This window comes from Vanellus vanellus (genome assembly GCF_965231255.1).
Source record: "Vanellus vanellus genome assembly, chromosome: 7".
In the NCBI taxonomy this organism is placed as follows: domain Eukaryota; kingdom Metazoa; phylum Chordata; class Aves; order Charadriiformes; family Charadriidae; genus Vanellus; species Vanellus vanellus.
In genome coordinates this window covers 40446769-40472318 of record NC_138912.1, presented here as the reverse complement: position 1 = coordinate 40472318, position 25550 = coordinate 40446769, and the positions used below count along the sequence as shown (strand labels likewise).

General features: G+C 43.6%; 1 protein-coding gene across 2 annotated transcripts in view; it reads left to right on the top strand.

The window, feature by feature from the left end:
• Positions 1 to 25550, top strand: part of LOC309674205 (cGMP-dependent protein kinase 1) — a 122827-nt gene that overhangs the window by 23807 nt on the left and 73470 nt on the right. The window contains exons 1-2 of one of the 2 annotated variants that reach the window (XM_082486187.1): positions 17503 to 17663; positions 20394 to 20459. In XM_082486187.1, coding sequence (XP_082342313.1) covers positions 17563 to 17663; positions 20394 to 20459 — 167 coding nt within the window. In that variant the 5' untranslated portion in view covers positions 17503 to 17562. Of the gene's footprint in view, positions 1 to 17502; positions 17664 to 20393; positions 20460 to 25550 lie in introns of those variants that run through there. The other variant, XM_082486188.1, reaches the window with a different exon arrangement.

Genomic DNA, 25550 nt, shown 5'->3' with positions numbered 1-25550 from the left:
AAATTAATTGGTTTACTAATAATAGGACTTGGTTTCCTCCAAACTCTTTGATTCTTTAACAAGGTTAAAATATCAATATATCCCAAAGCGAAGTAATTACTTGAGAGATGTTTTTTTTTTCTCTTCCCTATTTGTGTTTATCTCTAGTGACTTATTAAATAATATGCCAAAGTGCAGCTGTTGAGTCCTTCATGAAGAAAATGGGTCAAAGACCGTTTCATGTGGCTCCTTATGCCAAATTCTGTTGCTGCTGCTCTGCAAGTTACTCTTCTGCAAGTCATCTTTGCAAAATTGTGTGGTTTGCTACTTTTTATTTATTTTCAAAATACTCTCGTAAGAGCCTATTGGTGTTAACATTTTTTTTAAGAAAAGTAAAAAGCAACAACATGTGTGGATATATAAACAGTCGTCTTAGTACAGGTGAAAGAGTTTACACTGCTCAGAACTTATTAAAATGTGACACCTGCTCAGTTCAACTGCAGTGCGACTTATTTTGAGGAAATCTGTGTGCAAATAAATGGTTTCCTCGTTAGCTGTGCAAGTTTCGTGGTCTTTTGGCTTTGTCTACCTTTGTATTATCTGATCAAGGCTGGCGGATACGTACCTTAAGCAGAGTAGGTCTAAAGGGCTCTGGTTTCTAGAACTCTTCTGATTTGCCCAAGATTTAATTGAATCATCCTTGAATGTGATAATTAACATTTAATATATCTTAAAGACACTCTTGTCACCCGCTGGCTGATTAAAATAGTAACGTACTGTGTGTGTGGTAGGATATTAACGCACCTTTTTTTTTTTTAATGAAAAAATCGGTCATTTCGTACCTCTGGGTTGTTTCGCATAGGGAATATTATTAATTACTTGCTAGTGAGACACTAGTTCATTACAATAATTCAGAATAAATCGCAGGAATAATTGGTTTAAATCATTAATAGATTTGGCAAGCCAGAAGGTATTAACATCCTAGTGTCAGCATTACATCACTCAGATTCTGCTTTAGTCTTTCATTGCATCCATACTAAACTTAACCCACATTTTACCTCCAAAAAGATTGATATTAATTCCTATAGACAACTGCTTTTGCTCTTCTCTGTCTTCCTGGTCTTCTGAAAACACTGTACTAAGTCATATAAATGTTATTAAGTGATTTCTATGAGAGGCACTGGGCATGTTCCTGATGGAGTGGGTCCCCTGGAAATGGTTTTCCCATCAGTGGATGATGATTTCTAAGCATTGTTGCTGTCTGGATGAAGGGAAAGATGCTCCTGGAGGCTGATCAACAGCTCTGACGGCTGTCGGTGGACCCCACTGCATCACGTGTGGTGAAATACAGTGAAATTCGGCATTTTTGCCTCATGCTCCACCAGCTGCAAGACTGACAAGCGTTGCGTGATGAATATGGGTCATTTAAGAAAAAGAAAATTAGCAAAAATTCTAATAAATTTGGATTGACTTCTTTGGATTTCTCATGTCGCTTTTATTTTGCCTTTTAGTGCAAAATATGCCTTTTTTTTCCCCGTGATGGCTCTGTGCAGTGGTGGAAGGGCAGAAAAAAGTGCCATAAAGTGAAATGAAAACTGGTGAAGATTCGAAAGGTGATAAAGAAGATGGGATGAGTGGAAAGAGGGTGGGAAAGAAGAACCATTGCAAGCACACATAGAGGAAGTCTTTATAACTGTTGCTTTACAAACAGAGTAGGGGACGCTGCAGTCTTGCCTGCTCACACAGAACACCCCAGCAGTGTCATTTGCAGGACTTTTAAGACTTGGTAGTTGTAAATTTGCAAGTAAATGGCATTGCCGAAGCTGCTTACAAGGCAGAGAGCTCTGCTTTCACACCGTTGACTCCTGTTGCCTGCGTGGCCAAACTGGGGCATCACTCCCGTAGTGACGACCTCCAAGCGACCACAAAAAAAAACCCCAAAAGCTCCTAAGTCTATGTTTTTCTGATACTTTTATCAGTTTCACCCATAAACGATTGGTATGTAATGAGCTCTGGAAGGACTTTGTGTTTATTTGCTTTAAATGGAGGACTTTCACGGTCAATACATTGCACAAGGTCTTTGTGGTTGTGACAAGAATTAAATACTGAAGCAGGAGGCAGCAACGGTGGTTTCAGTGAAGAGAAGTCCGGAGCGATGCTGCTTATTAAACATGCAAAAACCTGCTGCCGTACAAATCTCCTTTTTAAAACATGTTAAAATGAGCATTTCTGGGAAGGAAATGAAGAGGTTTTTGGTGAGTAAGGTTTTGTTCTTTAGGCCCACGAGGCAACAAAATGTTTCTGAAATCCTTGTGTAGACATAGGAAATGTTAACTTTTGTTTGTAGAAATGAAACTGGAAATATGTATTCCGTATTTCCAGATACGGAACATTTATATTTATTCTGAGACAAGATGATCTGGTCAATTTAGACTCAGGCATCCTCGTCACCTATGCTGATAAGAGCCCATTTCTGGCATCGCTCTATAGGACTGGAATCATACCCCCGTGATGTTCAGAGCCCGGTGCTAAAAGTAAATGCAAGAAGGTTGTAAACCGCTGGATTTAGCAGAGACTGATGTGGCCCTGATGGGGATCGGTGTGTAAAAGTTAAAACAGTCGATAAAAATCTTGAAGGGGGTGAATAGGGAAGGAACCGACCGTGGAGGGACCACCGTCACCAAAGACCTGATGTCTTCAGGAAAAATCACCCGTTGAGATTGAATTACTGCCATTTCAATGTATTATTGCAATTCAATTTACAGTTGCAGAGAGAACTGAGCTGGAAATGAAGCTTCGCTTTAGCTTTCTTGTGGTCTTCAGCTAGGCCATTAAGACCTTGGGGATTGTTTGGTTGGACTGTCAGGAGAAGACCTGCTCTGGCCCCTGGCCCTCGCACCTCCTTACTCCTTGTGTTAGACTCTCCCTTCAGAGCAAATTCGCGAAGCGATAGCCCGTGGCACGTGCCGAGGGATGCTTGGCAGGATGTCCGCACATCCCGCCGCGACGAGATGGCTGCAGTTACACCGTCTTAACCCAGATAAGGCTCCGCGCGCGACTCGGTAGCGAAGGATAAGGGAGGAGATATCCATCTCTTTTTCTTCTTCACCCTTCAGCAAGAGGGATTTCAGCTGAATTACGTGCCTGTCTGCAACGTGTCTCCTCAGTGCGTTCTCACAGCTGTTGTGTTGTGTTGGATTTCCCTTCCCAAGCAGATGGGTTCCCCAAGGGACAGCACAGAGTTTCCCTGCCTAGCAAAAAGGCAGAGCAGACCCCACGTTGGATAACAGCCTACAAGTACCTGACTTGCCGGCGTTCGCGCCCCGACGCTGCCAATAATCCCTCTGTTTCCCTGGAGCGATGAGAAAAGCTGGTTAAAATTAATAAAGAGGGGAGTTCTCGTTGCAAAATATCTCGTCCTGGCTGCAGGCGGCGGTGATGCTTTAGGAAGTGATGTTTTGCGCCTTCGAGTGTGAACAGCTGAGGTGAGGATACCACATCTCGCAGGTCTTGCTCCTTCACCAGCAGACATGATTACGAAGGGCCAAAAATCGAGGTCACCTGGGTTTTGTTAGCTGTTAGTTGTGAGTCTGGGTAAGGGCTGTTTATCAGCGAATAATGTGGTTTTATCTTTATGTGTATATGTATATAATATACGTATAACATCCAAAAATAACGCGGTATCATGGATCTTTAGCTTTCTTACACATTTAGTGAAAACGTGGCTTTGATGTGTATCATAAAGTGATACTGAGGGACTCCGATCAAGTTTTTGAATAAGATAGCAGTGGTACGGAGATAAAAATTTGTTAAAATTCCCATTGTTTAGTTAATTTGATTTTTTTTGCAGAAACCAGGAAAAATTCGTACTTACATTTTAGTACTGAAAGGTGAAAACCTGTTTTCCTACAGTAACTTACCTTTAGTCTTTTTCTGTGGGACCTAAGGATTCTCATCAACTGGTTTTCTTCATCACTCTCTATGTGTTTCTGCTGTGGGATAAGTGAAATAGGGCTCAGTCTGTGATGCTCATTTTAGAGCATGCCCCAGGGGCTCGAAATAACCCCAATCCCCAGATCAAACGCATTTTGTCACACGCGAAGAATGGTGAATAAAAGCCATTAACGAATATTTTAAGTTTAACTTATTTGTAAGCACAAAACAATATAATGTTGTTTCATGGATTTTTCTGGGGGAAAAAAAAATCAACATCTTTTTTCAAAAAATGTCTTTGAATGGAAAAATTTGATACGTGTTGACCTAGGGGGTGCCTTTGTTTTGCCTTCGTAAGGCTAACGGGAAGCATCCCTTGAAATGTGTGAAATTGTAATACTCTGGGAAGACAGTAACTTCTACTGTGTCGCAAATGCACCTGCATTTCACATCTGTCGAAAATCAGTTGAGCACAAATTGCATTCCCATAGGGACACCGACATCCCAAGAATGCCTAGTAGCACTAGTGCTGCCAAGCAAGAGCCATATTGTGAATATTAATGTAGGAGAACTTATAAAGAACTGTAATTCTTGGATTTCCACATGACTTTCGCAGACTCCTTAGACTACCGCATTCAAAAGCCGTCTATAAAATTCAGCTGTAGACTTCATTTCTATAGATAAGATTTCTGGGCTTGCCGCCACTCTGATCACTGCAGATAAGATGAAAGATGTAGGCAGATTTTTTTTTTTTTTTTTTTTTTTTTGATAAAACACCATCCCATTCTTGATCATCGATGCAGGGTTTGTATTTTGTGGGTTTAGAAGATGACGTGGGCCATAATAGAGTGAAACGGTACAAAGTGATCCTTGTCATAGACGTTTTGTAAAGCCGTGTGTGAGTTATGAAAAATGATAGCCGTAAATCCCAAGTCTTGCCTGTTTAAAATTCTGCTGCGGTGCGCTGGAATTTGAGCGAAATAATGATTGTAGGGAAGAAGGCCCGGGTAATCTTGCTGTTACACTTGAGTGGTATAAAAAAGGTTTCTTAGTCTTGTTCTGTAGATGTTATTACTAAACCAGTGGGTTTTAAGCAACTTGATATGACAACGAACCAGAAGCAAAACCCAAATGCTTTGTTTTAGGTGAAGTTTTGTTTTTAATGGGATTTATGCCCAAATTCTAATCCTACCTAAACTTTCTCCCTCTCCAGCTCTGGATAGATACAGTTTTCTTTGTGTGTATATATATATTGAGGTAAAATGCAGTTCAACGTTAAACCAATTAAAAATGGTTGGAAGCCGACCTGCTTTTATGTTCTCGATCACTTCCTTTAAGCTTTGACTCATGTTTCTTCTTCAGCCCGGCATTTTTTTTTAAAGCTTTTAATCCCTTATCAGATTTCGATAAGAGATTGCCCATTTTACCACTCGAGGTGGTTTAGTACAGACCCAGAGAGGTACTTCACCCCATCAGAGGAGGAGCTCGGGCTCCCCTTGGTTGCTTCTGTAGGTCAAGTCACTCAGCTCTCAAAAACGTTTCGTTTCGGGTCCGTCTATCATTTAAAATTCAGATTTGAATTAGAAATGCAATACATAGCAGGGCACGTCTGCATCATTGAAGAGGTATGGTCTTCACTTGATTTATTTAGAGCCTTTTAATGAACTAGGGCTGTTGAGTGGGACTGTTTTGCTCCAGATGAAGCTGGTGATGGTCCAATAAATTTTATGTGGGCCGGAGGGGAGCTGCAGTCCTCCCATGCAATACCTGGATGCGTGAAGGAAGGGGAGAATAAATTTGCACCTGCTCATACTTACTGTAGTCAAGTCGTTCTGCTGTTTCCCGTGTTAAATCGCCTCGTTTTCAAACGCGATGTTGGGATTCATCACAATTTGTTCTTAAATATCTGCGTGGCTGAGAAGTTATTACCTGCATGGCTTCTATAATCTATTATAAAAGAAAGAGAAAGTTTCTTGAAGGGTTATAATGGTTTTAAACTATGGCTATAATAATTGCTTAGGTTTTTATTGCGCGTTCCCCAGTGCTGGCTGCTCAATCTTGCACCTTGATATTCTCTTGGGGCTGTTCAGCCTGGAGAAGAGAAGGCTCCGAGGAGATCTTATTGTGGCCTTCCAGTCCCTAAAAGGGCTACAGGAGAGCTGGGGAAGGACTTTTTACTGGGGCGTGTAGCAATAGGACAAGGGGGAATGGCTTCAAACTGGAGGAAGTTAGATTTAGGTTAGATATCAGGAGGAAATTTTTCCCTGTGAGGGTGGTGAGCCCCTGGCGCAGGTTGCCCAGAGAAGCTGTGGCTGCCCCATCCCTGGAGGTGTTCAAGGCCAGGTTGGACGGGGCTTGGAGCAACGTGGGCTGGTGGGAGGTGTCCCTGTCCAGGGCAGGGGTTTGCAACTGGATGATCTTCAAGGTCCCTTCCAACCCAAACCATTCTATGATTCTATGATAGTCAGGTATTAATCAGCACGTGTCATATGAAACTCATATAAAATCATACAAAACTAGCCCTTGAAACCCTCGAAGCAATAAAATCCATCATGTCAGGGTGGTGTATGTCCACCCAGAAGACAACTGGCCGCTCCGCAGTACGAAAGAGCTGGAATAACATTGTGCCGTTGAGGCCAGCGCCTGTCGCTATGATAAAATACCTTTCATTGCGGTTGTTCAAAGCAATAGCAATGTTCGTCAACATGCCACCGTCAGCAGGAGACAAGGCCGGGAATGAGGATCCATCACTTTCCTCCTGGGAATATGCTAGGTGGCAACCCTAATTGCTCCCTTAACACTTCTATCATACTCCCAGCAGCATAATTTCCTGTAGGTCAGAGAAGTGTCACCCCCAGCAGGGCCAGAAACGAATTCATTTCTTTCCGCATCAGTTCGGTTCCTTGGGTAGGGTTCTGAAGGCGACAGAGAAGAGCTGGTCACAGGCGCTGTTTGTAATTCTCTTGGACGTGGCAGTTTCACAAAACTTAATTTAAAGTTGCCCTTTTTTTTTTTTTTTTAAAGAAAGTCATTTTTATCAGGATAATCTAGCAGCTGCAATATTTTCAGATAATAAATGTGAGGGATTATGCCTTTTATAAGGATGTGTTTATCAGAGTTCATTTTGATGCTTTTTCTGCAGGTGATGGGCAGAGCAGAGTGTCACGGAGAGTCAGACGCCCTATCTTAGACGCTTGCTGTGTGGTTCCTTGCTTTGTTTGCCTTTCCTAAGGAAATATATTCTGGAAAACGAGATCTGCAAAATCCCGGGGCAGGGACATGTCGTGTCCTAGGTGTGCGACGTCTTGTTGAAGACCAGTAATCTTTCTGAGTTGAAGATTAGGCTCTTTTTCAAGTTTAAGCTCTAGTTCATTCTGCTCCTCCAAGCAGGGCCAGATGCTGTTTTCTTCATAAAACTGTCTCGTGACTGTAGTCACATCAGGCCTAGCAACTGTGAGATTTTTGTTTGGGTTTATCGAGTCAAACCTTGATTATTTTGTTATGTTTTTTTACTAAAAGAAGAGTAGGCACTGGAGGGGAGCTGGTTGTTAAAGCTGGCCGTGCTGTGACTGTAGGCTAAGATGAAGGTGAAGGCGTAGAATTATGACAAATAAAAGGTAATCAAAGCTTTAAAAAGAAAGACGATTCGGACTTAAGGGACCTCATTATCTCCATCCTCAAGCTCAGATCGGTCTAGTTCCTGAAAAAGGACGTGTGAATCTATCAAGTCACAGGCGCCGTCAGTGGGGAGAACAGGAGGCGTCAGAAGCAGTGGGGCCGTTCAGGGAGCTACAAGCTGGAACACGGCAATGTTGTACAATCTTTAATTACCCTTTCCTTCCAAATTCGTTGCAAAGGCTTGAAGGGAAATGCTAGACACTGTGCCTGTGCAGCAGAACCCTATTTTTGGACAAGGGAACCACAGCAGCTATCGTCTGTCTGGAATTGTATAGAATCATAGAATTGTCTAGGTTGGAAGAGACCCTTGGGATCATCGAGTCCAACCACCTACCCTACTCTACAAAGTTCTCCCCTACACCATATCCCCCAACACCACATCTAAACGTCTCTTAAACACATCCAGGGATGGTGACTCAACCACCTCCCTGGGCAGTCTATTCCAATGCCCGACCACTCTTTCTGTGAAAAATTCTTTCCTAATGTTCAGTCTAAATCTACCCTGTGGGAGCTTGAAGCCATTCCCTCTTGTTCTGTCATTAATTACCTGTGAGAAGAGACCAGCAGCAACCTCTCTACAGTGTCCTTTCAAATAGTTGTAGAGAGTCATGAGGTCTCCTCTCAGCCTCCTCCTCCGCACACTAAACAGTCCCAGCTCCTTCAATCGCTCTTCATAGGATTTGTTTGCTAATGTGTTGTATGTGGCATCATGTGCGGGTGCAGACATTAAACAGCATGTGATGGAGTTGTAGGAGACACTCAGAGATGGATCCGGTGGGAACGGGACAATATCTGTACCGTTGTACAAAAACCCGAGTGAGATCTGGTCTGGAGTATTCCAAACCACTTATGGATACTTATGTTCACGGGGGATTGAATTCTTGCTGGTCCAGGTACAGAGAAGCCAAGAGAGCTTAAGACAAAAAGTTAGGAGACCTTGATTGGTTTAACTGAGTGAAATAAAATCTGAGAAGGTTTGGGGGGTTTGTGTATAAAGGGGAAGAAAATAATTATTTTAACTTGAGGATGGGTTTGGTCCATTGGTTTACTTTTAAGCTTGCGATAAGTTAATTTAGACTGGGAAACAGAAAAAGCTGACTAAGCAATAAGGAAATGAGTTCTGGACGCATCCTCAATGGCTATGCTGACAAAACTGATTATAGTTTTAATCTCTTAAGTTAATGAAAGGTATTATATGGCATATTTGAAATAGCAGGAGAATGGACTTTGTCATCCATGAGATTCAGGAGATTCCCACCAGCTCCACCTGATGGCCAGAACCAGAAACGAGGATGTCCAGGAGGTGGTCCTGTTCCCCTACAGCTCCAGAACTCACGGGAAGTCCAGCTCTGGTAGGAATCTACGTTCAGCCCTGAGTCTGAGTTTGAGGTCCAGTTCTGTGTACTAATGGGGATAAAAAAAAACAACAAAACAACACGGATATAGCTGCTCATCTTGATAGCAAAGTCAGTATATTACCATCCCTTAGTATAGTAAGGAGAAAGAAAGTGATCCCAAAATGAAATTAAAGGTTTTATCTTTGAAAATCATGGAAATTTTCCACCAGAAGATTGCAATATAAAAAAAAGAATAAATCATGATATGCCATACAAAACCTTTAGCATGAAGAAGAATGGTAAAAGGGGAATGTCGATGTCTGTCATCCCAACTAAGTGAAAATGAGAATGTCAATTAATTTATGGGGTAGATCCTGTTTCTATACATAAAAAAAAAAAAAACCAACAGTCTAGCTGGAGTTCAGGATATTTGCTGAAGGCAAAGGCAGCCGCCCCTGAGCTAATATAAGATGTAAGAAAGCCAAAACCATTCTCTCTGTGCATTGGTGAGTGCTTAGGTGTCGCGTCCTCCGCTTTTATAGGATGCAAGCGCAGATTCGCTGGGAAAAGTGGAGAGTCGGTACCAGCCACAAAGCACCATATGCATTTCGAGTGCAATTCAGCTTTCAGACATGGCCAATCATTTCCTACTGAAAGAGATTTAGAAAAATAAATCCATCCACCTCCGCGGTAATTAGCATTAGCTGCATACATGTAAAATGCCATGCAAATGAAGATGCGCGCTGCGCAGCTGCGTCACCAGTAGAAGAGCGGTGCAATACTCCGCGTCAATATCCAGGGTGACGGCGCTTTTTTCCACAAACTCAATTCTGGAGTGATTTTTTTCAATCTGCGGAGAAGTTCCTGTTACGAGTTGGATAGGACTGCCTGGAGTATCAGCAGCTTTGGGATTATGTTTGTTTTAAGTTGTGGTTTATTTTGTGTCACGGTTACTGAATGGAGACTGTAAGTGCTGCCTTGAAAGGACTTTCCCCTGCTCATCTGGGTTCGGTGTAGGTGGAGCGCAAAATCTCTTTTCGGCTTTTTCAGTGCTCCTCCAAAGTTTTTTTGCTTCTCCTCAGGCTGCAGCAAATCGATTTTGGGGGATTTTTCGCTTTCTTTTCTATGCTGCTCTCCAGACGTTACGTAACTGAGTTTTGGCATATTTTTGGTAAATATATTATCGGTGATAGAGCATAATCAAGGGGGGGGGTTAGTTTTTTATCTTTACTGTGTCCTTCTTTATTTACTAGTGCGATTGTTCATAAAGGTCTACGAATACTTTCTGAGGGATGAAAACCAGGTTTCTTGTGAGCGTCTTTCACATCTTTTGCTTTTTCACTTCGGTTTGATGCATTTTAAAGCAGTTCTGTTGTGCTGGTTTATGTTAGAAATGCAGCCTTTCCAGAGCTTGGCAGGTTTCCTCATTAGTCAGTCCTTGCTTAAATGATGAAATTCAGAGGGAGTGCAAACTGAGCGTCGGAAAGACGGGCGAATTTCTAGTCCCACCTTCACACCTTCGACAGCCGAGATGAGGATGAAGGTTTGGCTATGCGTATCCTCTAGGCCAGCACGGATGATGTAGGATGTGGTCATAGAATGACCTTAAATGAACGTATGGCTGTGTTTGTGCCAGAGACTGGTCCTGAACTTCCCCATCCCCTCTTGGCCGCATCTTCCCACCACGTCCCTCTCCGTAGCACTAGTGGTTACTGCCTGTGGAGTGAGTTGCACTGATCTACCCGAAAACTAAGCCTGCAGAAGGTTTCGTATATCTTAGGTCGGTTTAAGGTGATCACAGAGCCGAAGTATCAAATCTGTTCCATCACTCTATGCACAGAAAGGAGAAAATAAGAAAGCAGAAAATAAGACTGAAGAAAATGAGCAGGTTTATATCTTTATTGATGATAAACTTTGCCCATAGTTTTTCCTTCTGTGCTGTTCCCACCATAAAATAACACACAGAACAAGAAGGTCTGAGTACGCAGACTAAAATAGGACCCCAGCAGCACATCAGCACTGCAAACCGTGATGTTGCAGAGGGACGCTCTACTTGGCTTCGTGGGGGTTAACCTGACCATTGGAGGAGTCAAACGGGGTGGTGTGGAGCCCAGCGTGGGCTGATTTAGTCTCCGTAGCTCTTCTGAGTGCTGCTGGTACCCACTCCAACTGGCTGAAAGTTGGGTCAAGTGTCTCCGTGCTACAGTTTAGAGCAGTGCTCAAATGAAAGCATGAGCTGGATGGGAAGCACGGCCTTGCGGAGCCTCAGAGGAGCTAATTGCGTCAGCGGGAGGCTTTGAGAAGTTTGTGGAGGACGCTGATTTCTCACAGGAGCCCCGCTAGCTAGTCTGGAAGCTATCTGTGAAGCCTCACTTAATGAGACGTTAGAAGGCCGATGAAGAAAGAGAAGCAGCAAGCATCTCCAGCTGCCTTGCTGCACTCCCATCAGCAGGCGCCAGTGTGGTCCTTCACATCATTAACCGTTTTTGTCCAGGATATTAATTTTATTATTCTAGACCAAAATGAAGGGTTTGGCCGCTTTCTGCTCTTGCTTGTGGTGCTTTTGTTCCCGTTATTGGCGTGACCTTTCATGCAGCAAATACAAGAAAGGGTTCACTGTAATTAGCCAAGTGAAACCCATTCTAAGTGAAACTGTGTCCTGAAGTAGGTGCTGGTAACAGGGAGCTCCTGCACTCCCAGATATGAGGACAGGTTGTCCTAGGACCCAGGTCCACCCAGGGAGTCCTGCCAGGAGCAGCAGGAGATGGGCAGAGACGGGGCTGGAAACAAGGCTGCAGCATCAGGCACGGTGAATCCAGGAGATGGGACACAAGCTATCTACATTGTAGATTCAAGGTCCATCCAAGAAATAGGGCCAGGGAGAAGACAAGAGACAAGTCCATACTTACGAGGGTCCCAGGCTGAGCTCCTGGACCACGGGCAGAAGATGTGGGTGAAGGTCCCAGTGAGGCTGCTCAGGGCCATTAGAACATACTGGTGCACTCAGGACAACGGCACGCTCTTTATTTTATTAATATAAACCTAAGTCCTTGTCATCAGTGACAACGTTTGGGTAGTATGGAAGAAAGTCAAAGGATCTGTCAAAGGACGGATGCAGTGAATTTGGCCTGCAGAGTGAAGAATAGATGGGTGGACCTAGAGGAATCTGTAACATGTGGAAGAAGGTAAGATGGGCCCAGTCACCGGGGTGGGAGCACTCAGATCCGCTCGCATTGGCCATGGGAAGAGGTAGACAAGAGTATGGTGCGAATCATATGGTTTAGGGGGCATTGCAGCACCCTGAAGCATGGGGGAGTGGGAATTTGGTACCCAGTAAGCTTGGTGGTGGAGGCTGGAGCCAAGGACAAGTGGTAGTGAAAAAAAATCATGGAATCACAGAATAGCTCCCACAGCTTGTTGTCTGGATCCTGCTGCTGGCATCCATAAAGGAAAATCCATAATCTCATTAGAGCTCCCCTTCCATTCTTCACAGTGCTTAGGAATTTAAAATATAGTTCTTTTTTTTAAAAAAAAAAAAAAAAAGTCATGAATTCACAGTAAACCCTTTAAAATGTTCTGAACTGAAAGAGCGTCTTATCGTCTGCCGATAGACCAGACATCCTTGCGATGAGACGTGGTTTCAATAGCCAAATACACTGCTCATCGATTCAGCGTGACAAAGGGTATGATTCCCGACACTCGCATGAAGAAGCCAAGCGAGAAGAAGAACCCAACACTCATAGAAATACTTGAAGGGATGGGAAAAAAAAACAGCTACATAAAGACCTCAGCCAGTAAGAAACTGCTGTGGAGGCAACTGCTTCCACTAATCTTGACTGAAGACTCTCCTGTGTTCTTGTCGGGTTTGGGATATAAATATAGTGTCTACAGCCCGCGAGGCCGGCGGGGTGTCCGAGTGGCACAGTTAAGGGATAACCCAATCCCGGCCTCGGTGGCGAATGGCGTGCGTGCGGCTTGACGAGCACGCCAGCACGGTAAAGACGGGCTGAATGGATGCGGCCTCGTTAATTCTTGAAGAGGAGCCAGCTGCCAGGTCTGGTAGCGCTGAGGCTAATTGCTGCCCGTATAAATCTAACGCACCTCGCTCGAGCTCCCCCCGCGTTGGTTTACTCACCGATAAAATATGTGTAGAGATATTCTCGTGTAGCTTAGCTGCTCCTGAGATTTAGCTGTGGCCGTGTGACCCTCTTGCGTGTGGTTTAAAATGACATGGCAAAAGCGGAGTGTTGATGGTGTTTATGAGTAATAGGGGTATCGTGTGACTTTAACTCTCGCGTCACAGTTTGATTTGATTTTAATACGTCTTTTTTTTTGTAAATAATGGCAAATCAGTAACTTGCTGCTCAGGGAAAGTGCTTGTGGGTTAAATTAGTTGCGGCAGAGGTCATGAATTATTTCCTCAGTAGTCTGCAATTATCAATTATGGATCAAAGATGATGAGAATATACCGAAAGTGTATAATAAAGAGTTATCTCTGTATTAACGCCATGGCTCGTGCGGGTCATAACCCTTTTCATATTGTTGCAGCCAGGATTGCCTCGCAGCCCGGAGGTAGGAGAGGAGCCTGATTATGCCTCGCAGCAAGGGGAGAATCCTTTTGCTGACCGCAAAAGAGTAGGTACCGTCAGATTTCTGCCAGCTTCACGGTTGAGTGGTAGCGAGACTTTTTTTTCTCTGCTTTCAGATCACGAGGGGCGCGTAACCTTCTCTTCTCCGAGTGGTTTTCAGCTGACACAACCCCCTCTAGGTTTCCTCCTTCGCTGGCAGCTTGGGATAGTGTATATAAATGTGAAGGTGGTTAGCGGGCCCTGAGTTTACACCAACTTTTAAAAATGCAGCACGAAGGTCTCTGTGTTAGGAGTACTTTTTGCCCTCTGCATCTCCCCGTTCGCTTCCAATGGGCAGGAGCGGGTTCGGTATGACCATGTTCTCTATGACAGTGCCGGTCCATAGTGCTTCTGCTTTGATTAATGCTATTTTCCGGCAGTATCGATCTAGTGATATCAGCGTAGGCAGTCTGATAGTGTAACACTTGTTAATTCAACAGCGTCGCTATGTCAGATCTATAATCCAATAAAAATAACAGCAGCCATCTCTTGCGTGGTTTCTTCTCTGTGTAGACCCAGGGGATCACGTAGTAAACTAAAGCATTTTTCTCTTTGTAATGGAAGGATCAGATAGGGAAATTCAGCAATATAGTGAAATACAGGAAATATTCATACGTGTAGAAATATATTCCGATATAGGAATATAGTGAAATATAGGAATGGGATAGTGAAATGGCTCGTTCGAGGCTGGGCTGTAGGCAGTGGCGAGGCAGACAAGGGAGCAGTCGCAGTCCAGTGCAGTATTTCTAACAGCGGTTGTTTCCCCAAATACATACAACGATTGCAAAAATTATATATATTTTTTAAAAAATTAGGCCATTTGCATTCATACCAAAATAAATTGTATTTTATGTAAACTGGCCTTGATTTTCCATCATTCATGAAACTGGAAAGAAGGAGAAGCCCTTCAGGCATTTCCCTTTTCATGAAGTAACATCCGTCATTGATATGAAGCAGAAAATAACGGTCAGACTTCACACAGCCTCCTGAAATGATCCCAGCACATTGTGACGTGTTGGGAGAATTTTGAGTTAAAACGGCGTAATCTTGGCAGCAGTTGTTGGGAGTTTCATTTGCTTTTAGGAGTGTCGGTATGATAAGGACAGAGCAGAATTTTTTGACCAACAGAGTCTTGAAAGAGCTGTTTACCATCTCTGACTCCTTAACTTCATAAATATTAAAAGAAGTTAGCAGGAAGGGCTCTTTTTTGTAAATCCTATTGTGCAATCCTTGCCAGGGCTTAAACTTTTCAGCTGGAGCCACTGGGAGTTTAAATATATTTTAGAAACGGCAAGGAAGTGCTAATGATATTCTCACAAGACGTAAAACAAATTATCAGAAGGGGTTGGTGCATTTTCTATAGCCTATTTGGCGAGTCGTACGGTTTGCTTATATCGAATAAAAAAAACCTGTAAAATAGTATAATTAAACCATTTTGTCTGAACAAACCGAAACATTGCTCTATAAGAAATGTTCCCGTTTCCCAGTGGCCTTCTATTGCACCGGAGTGCAGGTGTGTGCGTTTTGATACGTGCCTTCAAACTGGGGTACCTCGAAGCGAAAGCTCTTTCCTATCGTATTTCATCCCCTTTAGAGAAGGTGTGATTTTAATCCCTATGGGGATTTTCATAGGTTTTAATAAACGGCATAACTCTTTTCAAGGAAAGCTTTTTCACGTTGCACATTTTATTAGCTTCACATTAAAATTTTTAGAAGTTTAATAGATGACATTATATTTATTAATTCCGGTGACCTAGTTTTATAGGCAAAACCAACGGCAAATGGATGTTGTGTTCTCAGAAAGCTGAAGTGGTGGGAAACCAAACATCAGTCTACAGGGAGTGTTTTTCCCCTGTTGGTCAATAAAACCAGGTAACCGATACAGACTGTGGCTTACGCCATCAATCACGATGGGCCACATCACCGTTCTGCAGGTCGGCATTGACTTGCCTTCAGCTATGGCTACTGAGAAAAAGTAGGAAAGAGGGTGCAGAGTTGCACAAACTGTACCAATTGAGGGTACCATAAAAGCAACCTGCATTTTTGCTTCCATGTGTGTTAGGCGATCACATCGTCTACAAGGATAGACCTCACGTTTTGGATAAAACTTCCTACAGGTGACACCTGTCTTGATCAGACTGTGTTTCTTGGGAAGAGCGATGGCCATCCTCTCTAGATGGGCTTGTAGACTGCCAAAGCAAAATGTAAATTCAGGATTGTTGGCTTGGTTTTTTATTTCTTTCCCTAAAAATGATGATGACAACCCATTTTTCTTTGACCAAGTGACTGAAGGACTTTGACCAGCCGCCAAGAGTAGATGGGTCCATGTGTGATCCTTGGTGATTGCTCTGCAGAAGCTGCTGCTGCCTGGGAGAGGTCTACAGTAGAAAGCTCGCGTCCCGTGGGACTTGTACAAATGAGTGTTTAGGTCATTTAAACTTGAGAATGGTGTTAATGAGGGTTTTGAAAGAAAAGATGGAAAGAAAAAATAAGGTCTTCCCTGGTGGGTTTTAAAAATGTGCTGCAGGAGGACTATCTGGAGGTACATAATTTGCTGATTTTCAAGTTCTTCTAATGCATTTTACTACTTTCCGGCCCTGTACACTTGACCTTGTTACAGTCTTTTTAATAAGGTTGATTTAGAGTATTTAGGACAAGGCAAGTCGGAAAAAAGTGAAAGGGGGGGAAAAAATGGGAAAAATCAGCTATTAACTTAAATTTAGCAGTAATAGCTCAAACCCCAGCATCTCTCTCAAATTCCGTATTCTGAGGAGCGGTAGCCAAATTTGGCAATCTTCTCTCCTTTAAAGAGAGGGTTTTGCCTACCTAGAGACCTAAAAACGTCTCTACTATATTTTAGCTTGAAATCGATTTTGACTGACAAAATGCCAGTCGGGAGACGAGCAGAAGAGGGCTCGGCTGTACGCGTGATACTGCCTGCAGCAGCGTACTCGCACCTCATAATAAATGCTGAGTTTTCTGCTGGGAGGCTGCGTCTGGCGGAGGGCACCCATCCCAAAAGCCCGGCAGACATCATGCCAAGGTTGCACCAGTTGTGTCCATCTTCTGGGAAGAACACCGAGCGGTGTTTGCTGGCAGCATAACAGCAAGTTTCAAGCAAATATGATGGTATGTTGTTAAATTAAATCATCCAAATGTAGTTTCCATTTATTTGAAGAATTATGCGGGCATTATTAAAGGATTCGGTGTTATAGGACAGGCAGTGTTGGAGTAGGACTTCAAAGAGTTAGAGGACGTAGGAAGGTAAAAAGGCAAAAAGATGGGAATCATCTCAAAGATTTTAAAATCAAAGTGAAATTTTCACAGCCTGAGGTAAAATCAGGGATATGACTTTAGCTCTGGTTAAAACTGCCTATACGTTTTTCATATTTGCGTTTTCCAACGCAGCTTTATAAATAAGTGGGATCAGTACACTTTTATCAGAAGAGTTTCTGGAAAAGTTAAAAAAAAAAAAAAAACCAAAACAAAAAACGTCGTTCTTAAATTAAGTTGCATATCGGAAGCAAAATTGTTGAAACTTCTCGGTTATATGTGGTGAACTGAGCAACAGCTTACAACGAGAAAAAAATACACATGCTTTTCATGCCTTAAATAACTCAACTCGTGCTTTTAGTGATGTGCTAATGCGTTTTGGAAGAGCTTTGGGAATGTGGATAACGTGGCCGTCTAATTCCACAGCGGGGTTAAGGAGCTGAAGCGGCGGTACAAGGTCTCCTGGCAGGGTTTTTGGCACGTGCCTGGGGCGGGAGCCGTGCCCGCTTATACGCAGCCTCTCCGTGGCTCCAAAATAACCCCCTGCTTGTATTTCCCCGTGATGCACCCTAGAAACTCCCCGCAGCAGCTGTGACCTTTCTCCGAGTCCCCAAGTTTGAAGCCGGAGGAGGCTGTACAACACCAGAGCTCGCTCGGAGGACAACATAGAGCGACGGGCTGGAAGGAAGCGGGTGTTTTCCCCCGGGGGGAAATGGTGGAGGCAAACGGTAGCGATGGAGTATTCGGAAAGTGAAGGCGATTCCTCTGACGAAGAGTGCTGTTTCTCGGGAAGCAGCGATGAGGAATCCTGCGACCGAGTCCAGAAAGTGTCCGAGTCAGTGCTGACAAGCGAGGCTTGCACGTAATTACTTGGGGCAGTTGATGGTGTGCGCTTCTCGTAATTACTCGTTGCATTTAATGCCCTGCACTTAAGATAATTACTTGTGCTGTGCACTTTTAGTCATTACTTTTGCATTTAATGCCGTGCGCTTCTTGTTGTGCTTAATACCGTGCGCTTCAAATAATTACTTTTCTGTTTCATACTTTGCGCTTCTAATAATTCCTCGTTGCATTTAATGCCGTGCGCTTCTAATAATTACTTGTTGCATTTCACGCCATGTGCTGTACCTGTTGAAATATCACCTTTCAAAACGTGGACTGACAATTTTATGTTGCGCCGAAGGTGACTGAGGTTAATTCGTAGATGGGTGGCATGGCCCTAGGTATGTTTGTCATTTTTAAGCCCATGTGAGGTGTTGGAGGTGTTTGGGAGTCTGAGTGTGTCTTGTCTTTCACAGCCAATGCACGTAACGGTTTAACATTTGAACAGAACTGATAATATGTTGATTTTTCCTTCTGTTTTTAGAAGTTTGATGAGAGTTTTAGTCCTGCTTGCAGTCTTAGTGGCTGACACCCCCTAACACGAGAGCGTGTGGGGTTGATAAATCCACTTCCGATCGATTGAGACCATGGAACACAAAGCTGCTTTCCCCCCATCAGTCCCTTCGTTCGGTATTTGCGGGACGAGGGTCCCGCAGCGGTGGCAGAGGGGGGTTCGTAGGCAAGGATGCGCAGGATGGCTTTGGAGATACCCAAAGACAGCGATTTCTTGACTTAGCGCTTCATATGTGAGCTGCTTTATCAGTCATTAAAAAAAAAAAAACTGTTTTTTCCCTGACTTATCGGTTACTTCTACTCGTGCAGAACATAAGGAAACCTCAGAATCGCATCACTTTCTGCATGACAAAAGCCCGGCCGTCCCTCTGGTTCGGGTGTTCGTGCCAAGCGAAGTGCCCTTCGGGAAAGTGCCTTCGTTCCGCATTCATTTCATGCTGATTAAAAGGATGTATTAGGTACCAGAGAGTGAGAACCGTAACAGTTGCTTGTGCGCTTTAATCTCTGATGTTAAGGTTTATTTTAAAAGTTTGAACTGAAGCCACCAATAGCTGTATTTTACTTGTCTGTAATAGTATATTAACTATGATCATGTCTATAATCTATAACTATAAAGGTTTAAACTGTCTTTTTGTGGCAGAGAGGCGTCTGAGATAATGGGAGAAATATGTTAAGTTTTAATTGGAATTAATAAATGACCAAAAAGTTTGCATACTTGTTTTAATGTATTAATTTACCGGCAACAGTTGGCTACAGCAACATATTAAATATTATCATTCCTTATCCTCTCTACATTTACCTAAGTTTTGGTAGTTAATAGGGATAAATGTCTACTGCTATTCTGCTACTTCTTTCTTCTTGCTTTAAATTACCATAATTTTGTTTCTCGGTATAGATAAATTAGCACTAATACACACTTAATTTCATTGAAAATAGACTCAAAGACAGCATTGGCATGTAGGCTTGAATATTAATGTTTCTTTCATTTGTATTTCCGCTTGCTCTGTTTTAAAGATGGTAAAGAGAGCTGAAAAGAAATTAAAGTTAATTAAATATTACCTTAAAGGGAGAGCGCACATTCCTGTATGAGGAATGCACATGCACCACCCATTTTTTTACTATAGTACTGCTTTAACACCTCCGATCTTTGAACAGGGGAACTGCTATTTCTAACAGCATTTTTAAATCTCGTTTTCTGCTTCAGTGGGAACGTGCAGTGGTTTTCCAGTCTAAATGAATTAGGTGTGGTTGAAAGAGGTGGGTCTCTTTTGCATGTAATTCACTTACCCTTCATCCATGGAAAGCTTTGGAGTGAATTTGACTACGACAGCGACTCTGAATCCTGTACGTTTGTTTGGCCAACACAGAAGAGGCAATGGCACCTCTTAAACCCTGAGGAAACTCTGGATTGGTCTGATTAAGATGAATTACCTTCATATTTTATAGCTTGCGTTGGCCACGGCCAAATTCTCAGGAAAAGGGAACACAAGACATTTGGTAATGAAGATACAGACAAAAATTCTAAGTGCAGTATTTTTGATTTCTGAAAAGCTGGGGGAAAGTACCAGTGCGGTGTTTTAATGCCGAGACCGTTCCAAAGCTCCTTCCTAATCAGGCCCCTTTTATAGGCACAGTCGCAGCCTCCTCCGTGCTCAGATGGCAAATGCGTAGCGAGTCCTAAAGCCTGCCGTATACGTTGTACCTGCTCCGAGTAGCAGAACTGACGTCCTACTCAACTAGATGCTTCGTGCTCCAACGCTGAGCTATTACGTAGGTTTTGGGGGAGAAGGACATAAGCAGAAGTCTAAACGTTCAGAAATAAATCTATGCAAATAGTTAATATGGTGATAAAACTGTTTCTGTTCACAAACGTGCATAGTAAGAAGCGAGACTTTGCCTAAAACAGATGAAAAGCGTGGGCTGATGTGTGGCTGGATGTCTTTTGTACAAGGGGAACCTGTTTCTTTTTTCCCGCTCACGCGTGGTTTTTAGCTTCTACGTGCTTGAAGCCGATGCGGATGATGACCATCAAATCACTATAGGGAAGAAGCTGTGAAACCCAAAAATTTATTCTTGAAGTGCTTCAAGAATGCTGTATGTTTGGAAATGAATAAGATTGTCATGTAAATAATACAGCTTACTTAGTACATCGTTGGTTTTTTTCTTTCAGGGAGGATGTCAGAACAGCCAACGTCATCGCGGCTGAAGCAGTAACTTGTCTGGTCATAGACAGAGAGTAAGTACATCATTTTCCTGCCTTGGGGCGGGCTCTATCTCCAGTTCGCACCTAAAAACTCTAGTTTTTAAGTAGAGCCTTTGATCATTTTCTCCAGAGAGGTCATTTAATTTTGAGAAATACAGTCACTGTATATATGTGTCCTCGATGAAGTAGAGCGAAGGTCCCCCCCCAAGTCAATAAGACAAAACTCAGTAGTGACAAATGCAGACAAATAAGAAGCGCGGAAAGACAAAATGGAAATAAATGGGGAGATAGCATTACTGTGGAAACGGATCCAGGCATTACGGTGGAAGACAGATTGAGTTCATGTCGGTAAAATGTCGTGAAAGGCATCGAGCTTCTGGCAAATGTTAGAGCAAGATGTTGTTATTCTAGTCCATGTGGGGATGGAGAGCCCTCGTCCAAAGGACATAGCCCTGCTTGAAGCTCTGCGGCTCAAAGGAGGTAGAGGAGATCAGAAGAGTAAAATAATGTTTTATATAGGAAGTTTGAAAGAATTGGGGGATTTTAATCAAGAAGATAAAGTCCTGGGCTCTAGAAAACAGTGCTGCAAATTCAGCTAGTCTCTACAATTGTTGGGAATGGGATTTAAAAAAAACCCGAGTGTTGCCTTGAAAATTCAACATGACTCTTGGGGTGGTTTTCCAGTTGTGAGGGCAGTGAAGCACTGGCATAGACCATCAAAAGATATGTATGAATCTTCCACAAGAATCCTTCCAAGGCAGTGTAGTACAGCTCTGTGAAACCATGAGAGAGGCGGGTAGGATAAATGGAGATTGACTTTTCACTGCCTCCCCCAGTGCAAGACCCCAAAGAAACCTGCAGGAGGGAGGTGAAAGACGAAAGGAGACGGCTTTTCACGTGGGGATCGCTGGCAGAGCTGTCGGAAAACGAGAGGGTTTGCAAGCATTCAAAAGGAAAAGAAATCCATTGGATTGTTTAAATATGTAGGACCTACCTCTGGGCTAGGAACTTTCGGAGAGGCTGTAGGAGAATGCTGAGGTAGATGTCACAAATGCTTGCTCTGTCCTTGAACTCTTCCCTGGGCACATAGCCTTGATGCAAGACACCGTCAAAGGTCAGATACTGGGTTGGGAGTGACCTCTGAAGCCCTTCTTATGTTCGGATGAGATATATGAGAGATGCTCGAGTATCTTGTAGGGATGATGTACATCATGATGTAACACAATCCTGCTTTGACACTAGTGTTTTGAATTCGGTTATCCCGCGGTCCTCCAGTTCTAGAAATCTAGTGTTCTGTAATGGCTGAACTGGTGGTTGAAATGATGGTCTGTCTGTTGAAAACAGATGGTGAACGTCAGGGCTGTCAACTGAGTGGTTTTCTCTCTCACACGCAAGCGATAAAAGATAAAAGACACACTCTCCTTTATCGTTCTGTGGGACAATGCAAAGAAGAATTGTCATAATTAGATCATTTAGCAAGTGTTAATTCAGAGAAATTCAAAGCAACAAGTAATTTATGCATATTTTTCTTTTCTGAACACTTCTGTAAGGGATGCTTTTGTTTTGCACTGTAAGCGTTAAAACCCCCAAATAACTAATAAGTGCAGAGTCAGTCGTCCCTGATCACTTTATGGACTGTTTCTTTGCTTGTGTCTTCTGCCGACTTCTTGGTATATAATGCCCTTGAAATAGTAAGGAAGTACAAGTTAAATTTAAACTGATGAAGCTGTAGTTAATCTATACCAGAGATTCTAGTAATGCTCTGCAATTAGTAGCAGAGTAATGCTATTTATAAGAATCCTATTTATAATGCAAGAAAAGTAATGCTATTTCTAGCACTGTTTGTAGTTCAAGGAAGGTTGTCCTGCGTCCTGACCAGCTCTGACTTTCTTGTTAGAGCTTTTCTCTTAGGTTATTATTTTATAGCCATGTGAATAACTGTAGAAGCTAATTTTAATACGGAGAAAATCTACTAAGACTTCTGCAAATTTGGAAAATTGTGCAGATGCTGTTCTGCTAATGAGGAAATACAGCATTTCTTTCTAGCCAGACACACAGAACATTACAACATTTAGTTTGTTGTGGTGGTCACAGTAAATGTGCACGTTGAGTTATACGCAAAGTAGCAATGGAAACTGGAAGTCGGCTTTACCTGCGGTCGGAAGCTGTTCTGTGCCAAAGGAGGAGTGACGCATGTCATTAAGGTTGCCTAATATTTTCTATTACAAGACAAGCTCATTGCTTAATCAGATGTAACTATTGAAGCAGCAATTTTCATGCTCTGTGCGTGTCTCAATCTGCAACGTCTCAGCAAAACTGATGTCGCAATTTCAAAGAGCAAGTTATGGGAAAATAGCATTTCCTTAGCAATCAATCCGTTTCTCTGAGAAACTGGAGAATTTCAGCCTTACTGACAGTAGGTGTTAATGTTACCCATTGGCATTGTCTTGCCATCAGGGTAACTCTTCCAGCTTCCTTGTAAAAGTCTTCCCCTCTATTCTACTCTGGTGACACCCCACCTGGAGTACTGCGTCCTGCTCTGGAGACCCCAACATAGGAAAGACATGGACCTGTTGGAGCGGGGCCAGAGGAGGGCCACGGAGATGCTGTGAGGGCTGGAGCCCCTCTGCTGGGAGGAGAGGCTGAGAGAGTTGGGGGGGTTCAGCCTGGAGAAGAGAAGGCTCCAGGGAGACCTTAGAGCCCCTTCCAGTCCCTAAAGGGGGCCTACGGGAAAGCTGGGGAGGGACTTTTTCCAAGGGCATGTAGTGATAGGATGAGGGGCAATGGCTTCAAACTGGAGGAAGTTAGATTTAGGTGAGATATCAGGAGGAAATTTTTCCCTGTGAGGGTGGTGAGCCCCTGGCCCAGGTTGCCCAGAGAAGCTGTGGTTGCCCCATCCCTGGAGGTGTTCAAGGCCAGGTTGGACGGGGCTTGGAGCAACGTGGGCTGGTGGGAGGTGTCCCTGCCCGTGGCAGGGGGGTGGAACTTGATTATCTTCAAGTTCCCTTCCAACCTGAACCATTCTATGATTCTGTTATTCCCAAGACATCCGAAAATTGTTCCACAGAACACCCGAGAGCCACACTGCTAATACAGCTCCCATACTCCCATCTAATTAACACTTGAACTGTAGGAGTCCCACCTCGGTATCACAGCAAGTTATTCCTAAGGGAGATGGAAGACTGGTCTCTGGATTCGGCAATATTGTGAGCAATTGTCAGGCCGTTTTAGTCGCTGGAGGATTTGGGGGGTAATAATTCAGGGAACTTTCTTTGTAGGGTTGAGGCAGGCCACCAAGCGAGCTCTAGGAGAGTTGGGTTTGAGACGGGACGTTGCTTAAGCAAGAAAAGACAAAATGGTTTGCCTAAAATCATTTCTGAAATTCAAAACATTTGTATTAAAATACTACAGAGGTGAAGCAGTGAGAGTTGAAAATACCATGAGGAAAGCCTTAGGAGGTCCTTAGTTACCAAACTTGGATGATGTCGGTGCTGCCTTGCTCTTTAATTTCTGTGTGAAACAAGAAGGCCGTTACAGTCACAAAAATGCCCCCAAACCACCCAAATAGTAGTAGTACAGCTATTTCTTGCAAATCTATGTAGATATGCTTTTTGAAAATGGATTTTCAGCATCCTTTTCTGATGTAGAAATGAGCAGTCATGATCTAACAAAGTAAACGACCTGCAGTGCAGCAGGCATGTGATGTCTCCCACAGACTTTTTGTTCCCATTTGTCCTTGTCACGAAAATATTTGTTATGAAGGACAACATTGACATTCTTTCTGTCTTGCAATTATCTTTTGAAGTCACTTCCTTCACCAGAATAATGAATTTCAGTGGGGTTTGGTCCTTAACGCTCTCTGGCTTCATCAGCAGTCTCCACCACGCAGGAGGTGAGATGAAGCTGATCATCCGGCTCCAACCAAGCTGTAGGAGAAATTTCAGCTGACTTTGCAAAGGCTTAATGTCAGATTATGCTGCATTTCACTCCCATGTGAACGAATAAATATTGCTCTCGAACAACCGGAGAGTTGAACATCCTTTTCTCTAAGTTGGAGAGATAAGGATTTGCTGGGTGGACTCTTTGGTGACTATGGAATTGGCTGGATGGTCACATCCAGAGAGCAGTGGTCAACGGCTCAATGTTTGGATGGAGATCAGTGGCAAGTGGTGTCCAGGCCTCAGGGGTCCATACTGGGACCAGTACTGTTTAATATCTTCATCAATGACATAGACAGTGGGATCGAGTGCACCCTCAGCAAGTTTGCAGATGACACCAAGCTGTGTGGTGTGGTTGACACACCTGAGGGAAGGGATGCCATCCAGAGGGACCTGGACAGGCTTGAGAAGTGGGTCTGTGTGAACCTCATGAAGTTCAACCAGACCAAGTGCAGGGTCCTGCACCTGGATCGGGGCAACTGGGATATCAATGGGGGGGATGAAGGGATTGAGAGTGGCCTTGGGGGGTCACTGGTGGATGAAAAGGTGGATATGAGCCGACAACGTGTACTCAGAGTCCAGAAGGCCAGCCATATCCTGGGATGCATCAAAAAACAGCGTGGCCAGCAGGGTGAGGGAGGTGCATCTCTACTGCGCTCTGGTGAGACCCCGCCTGCAGTACTGCATCCAGCTCTGGAGCCCCCAACATCAGAAGGACATGGACCAGAGGAGGGCCACGAGGATGATCCGAGGGCTGGAGCACCTCTCCTATGAGGACAGGCTGGGAGAGTTGGGGTTGTTCAGCCTGGAGAAGAGAAAACTCTGGGGAGACCTTATTGCAGCCTTCCAGTACTTAAAGGGGGCTTAGGAGAAAGATGGGGACAGACTTTTTAGCAGGGCCTGTTGCAATAGGACAAGGGGTAATGGCTTTAAACTAAAAGAGGGGAGATTCAGACTAGATAGAAGTTTTTTACAATGAGGGTGATGAAACACTGGCCCAGGTTGCCCAGAGAGGTGGTAGATGCCCCATCCCTGGAATCATTCAAAGTCAGGTTGGATGGGGCTCTGAGCAACCTGATCTAGTTGAAGATGTCCCTGCTGATGGCAGGGGAGGAGGGGAGGTTGTACTAGATGACCTTTAAAGATCCCTTCAACCCCAACTATTCTGTGACTCTATGAACCTTTA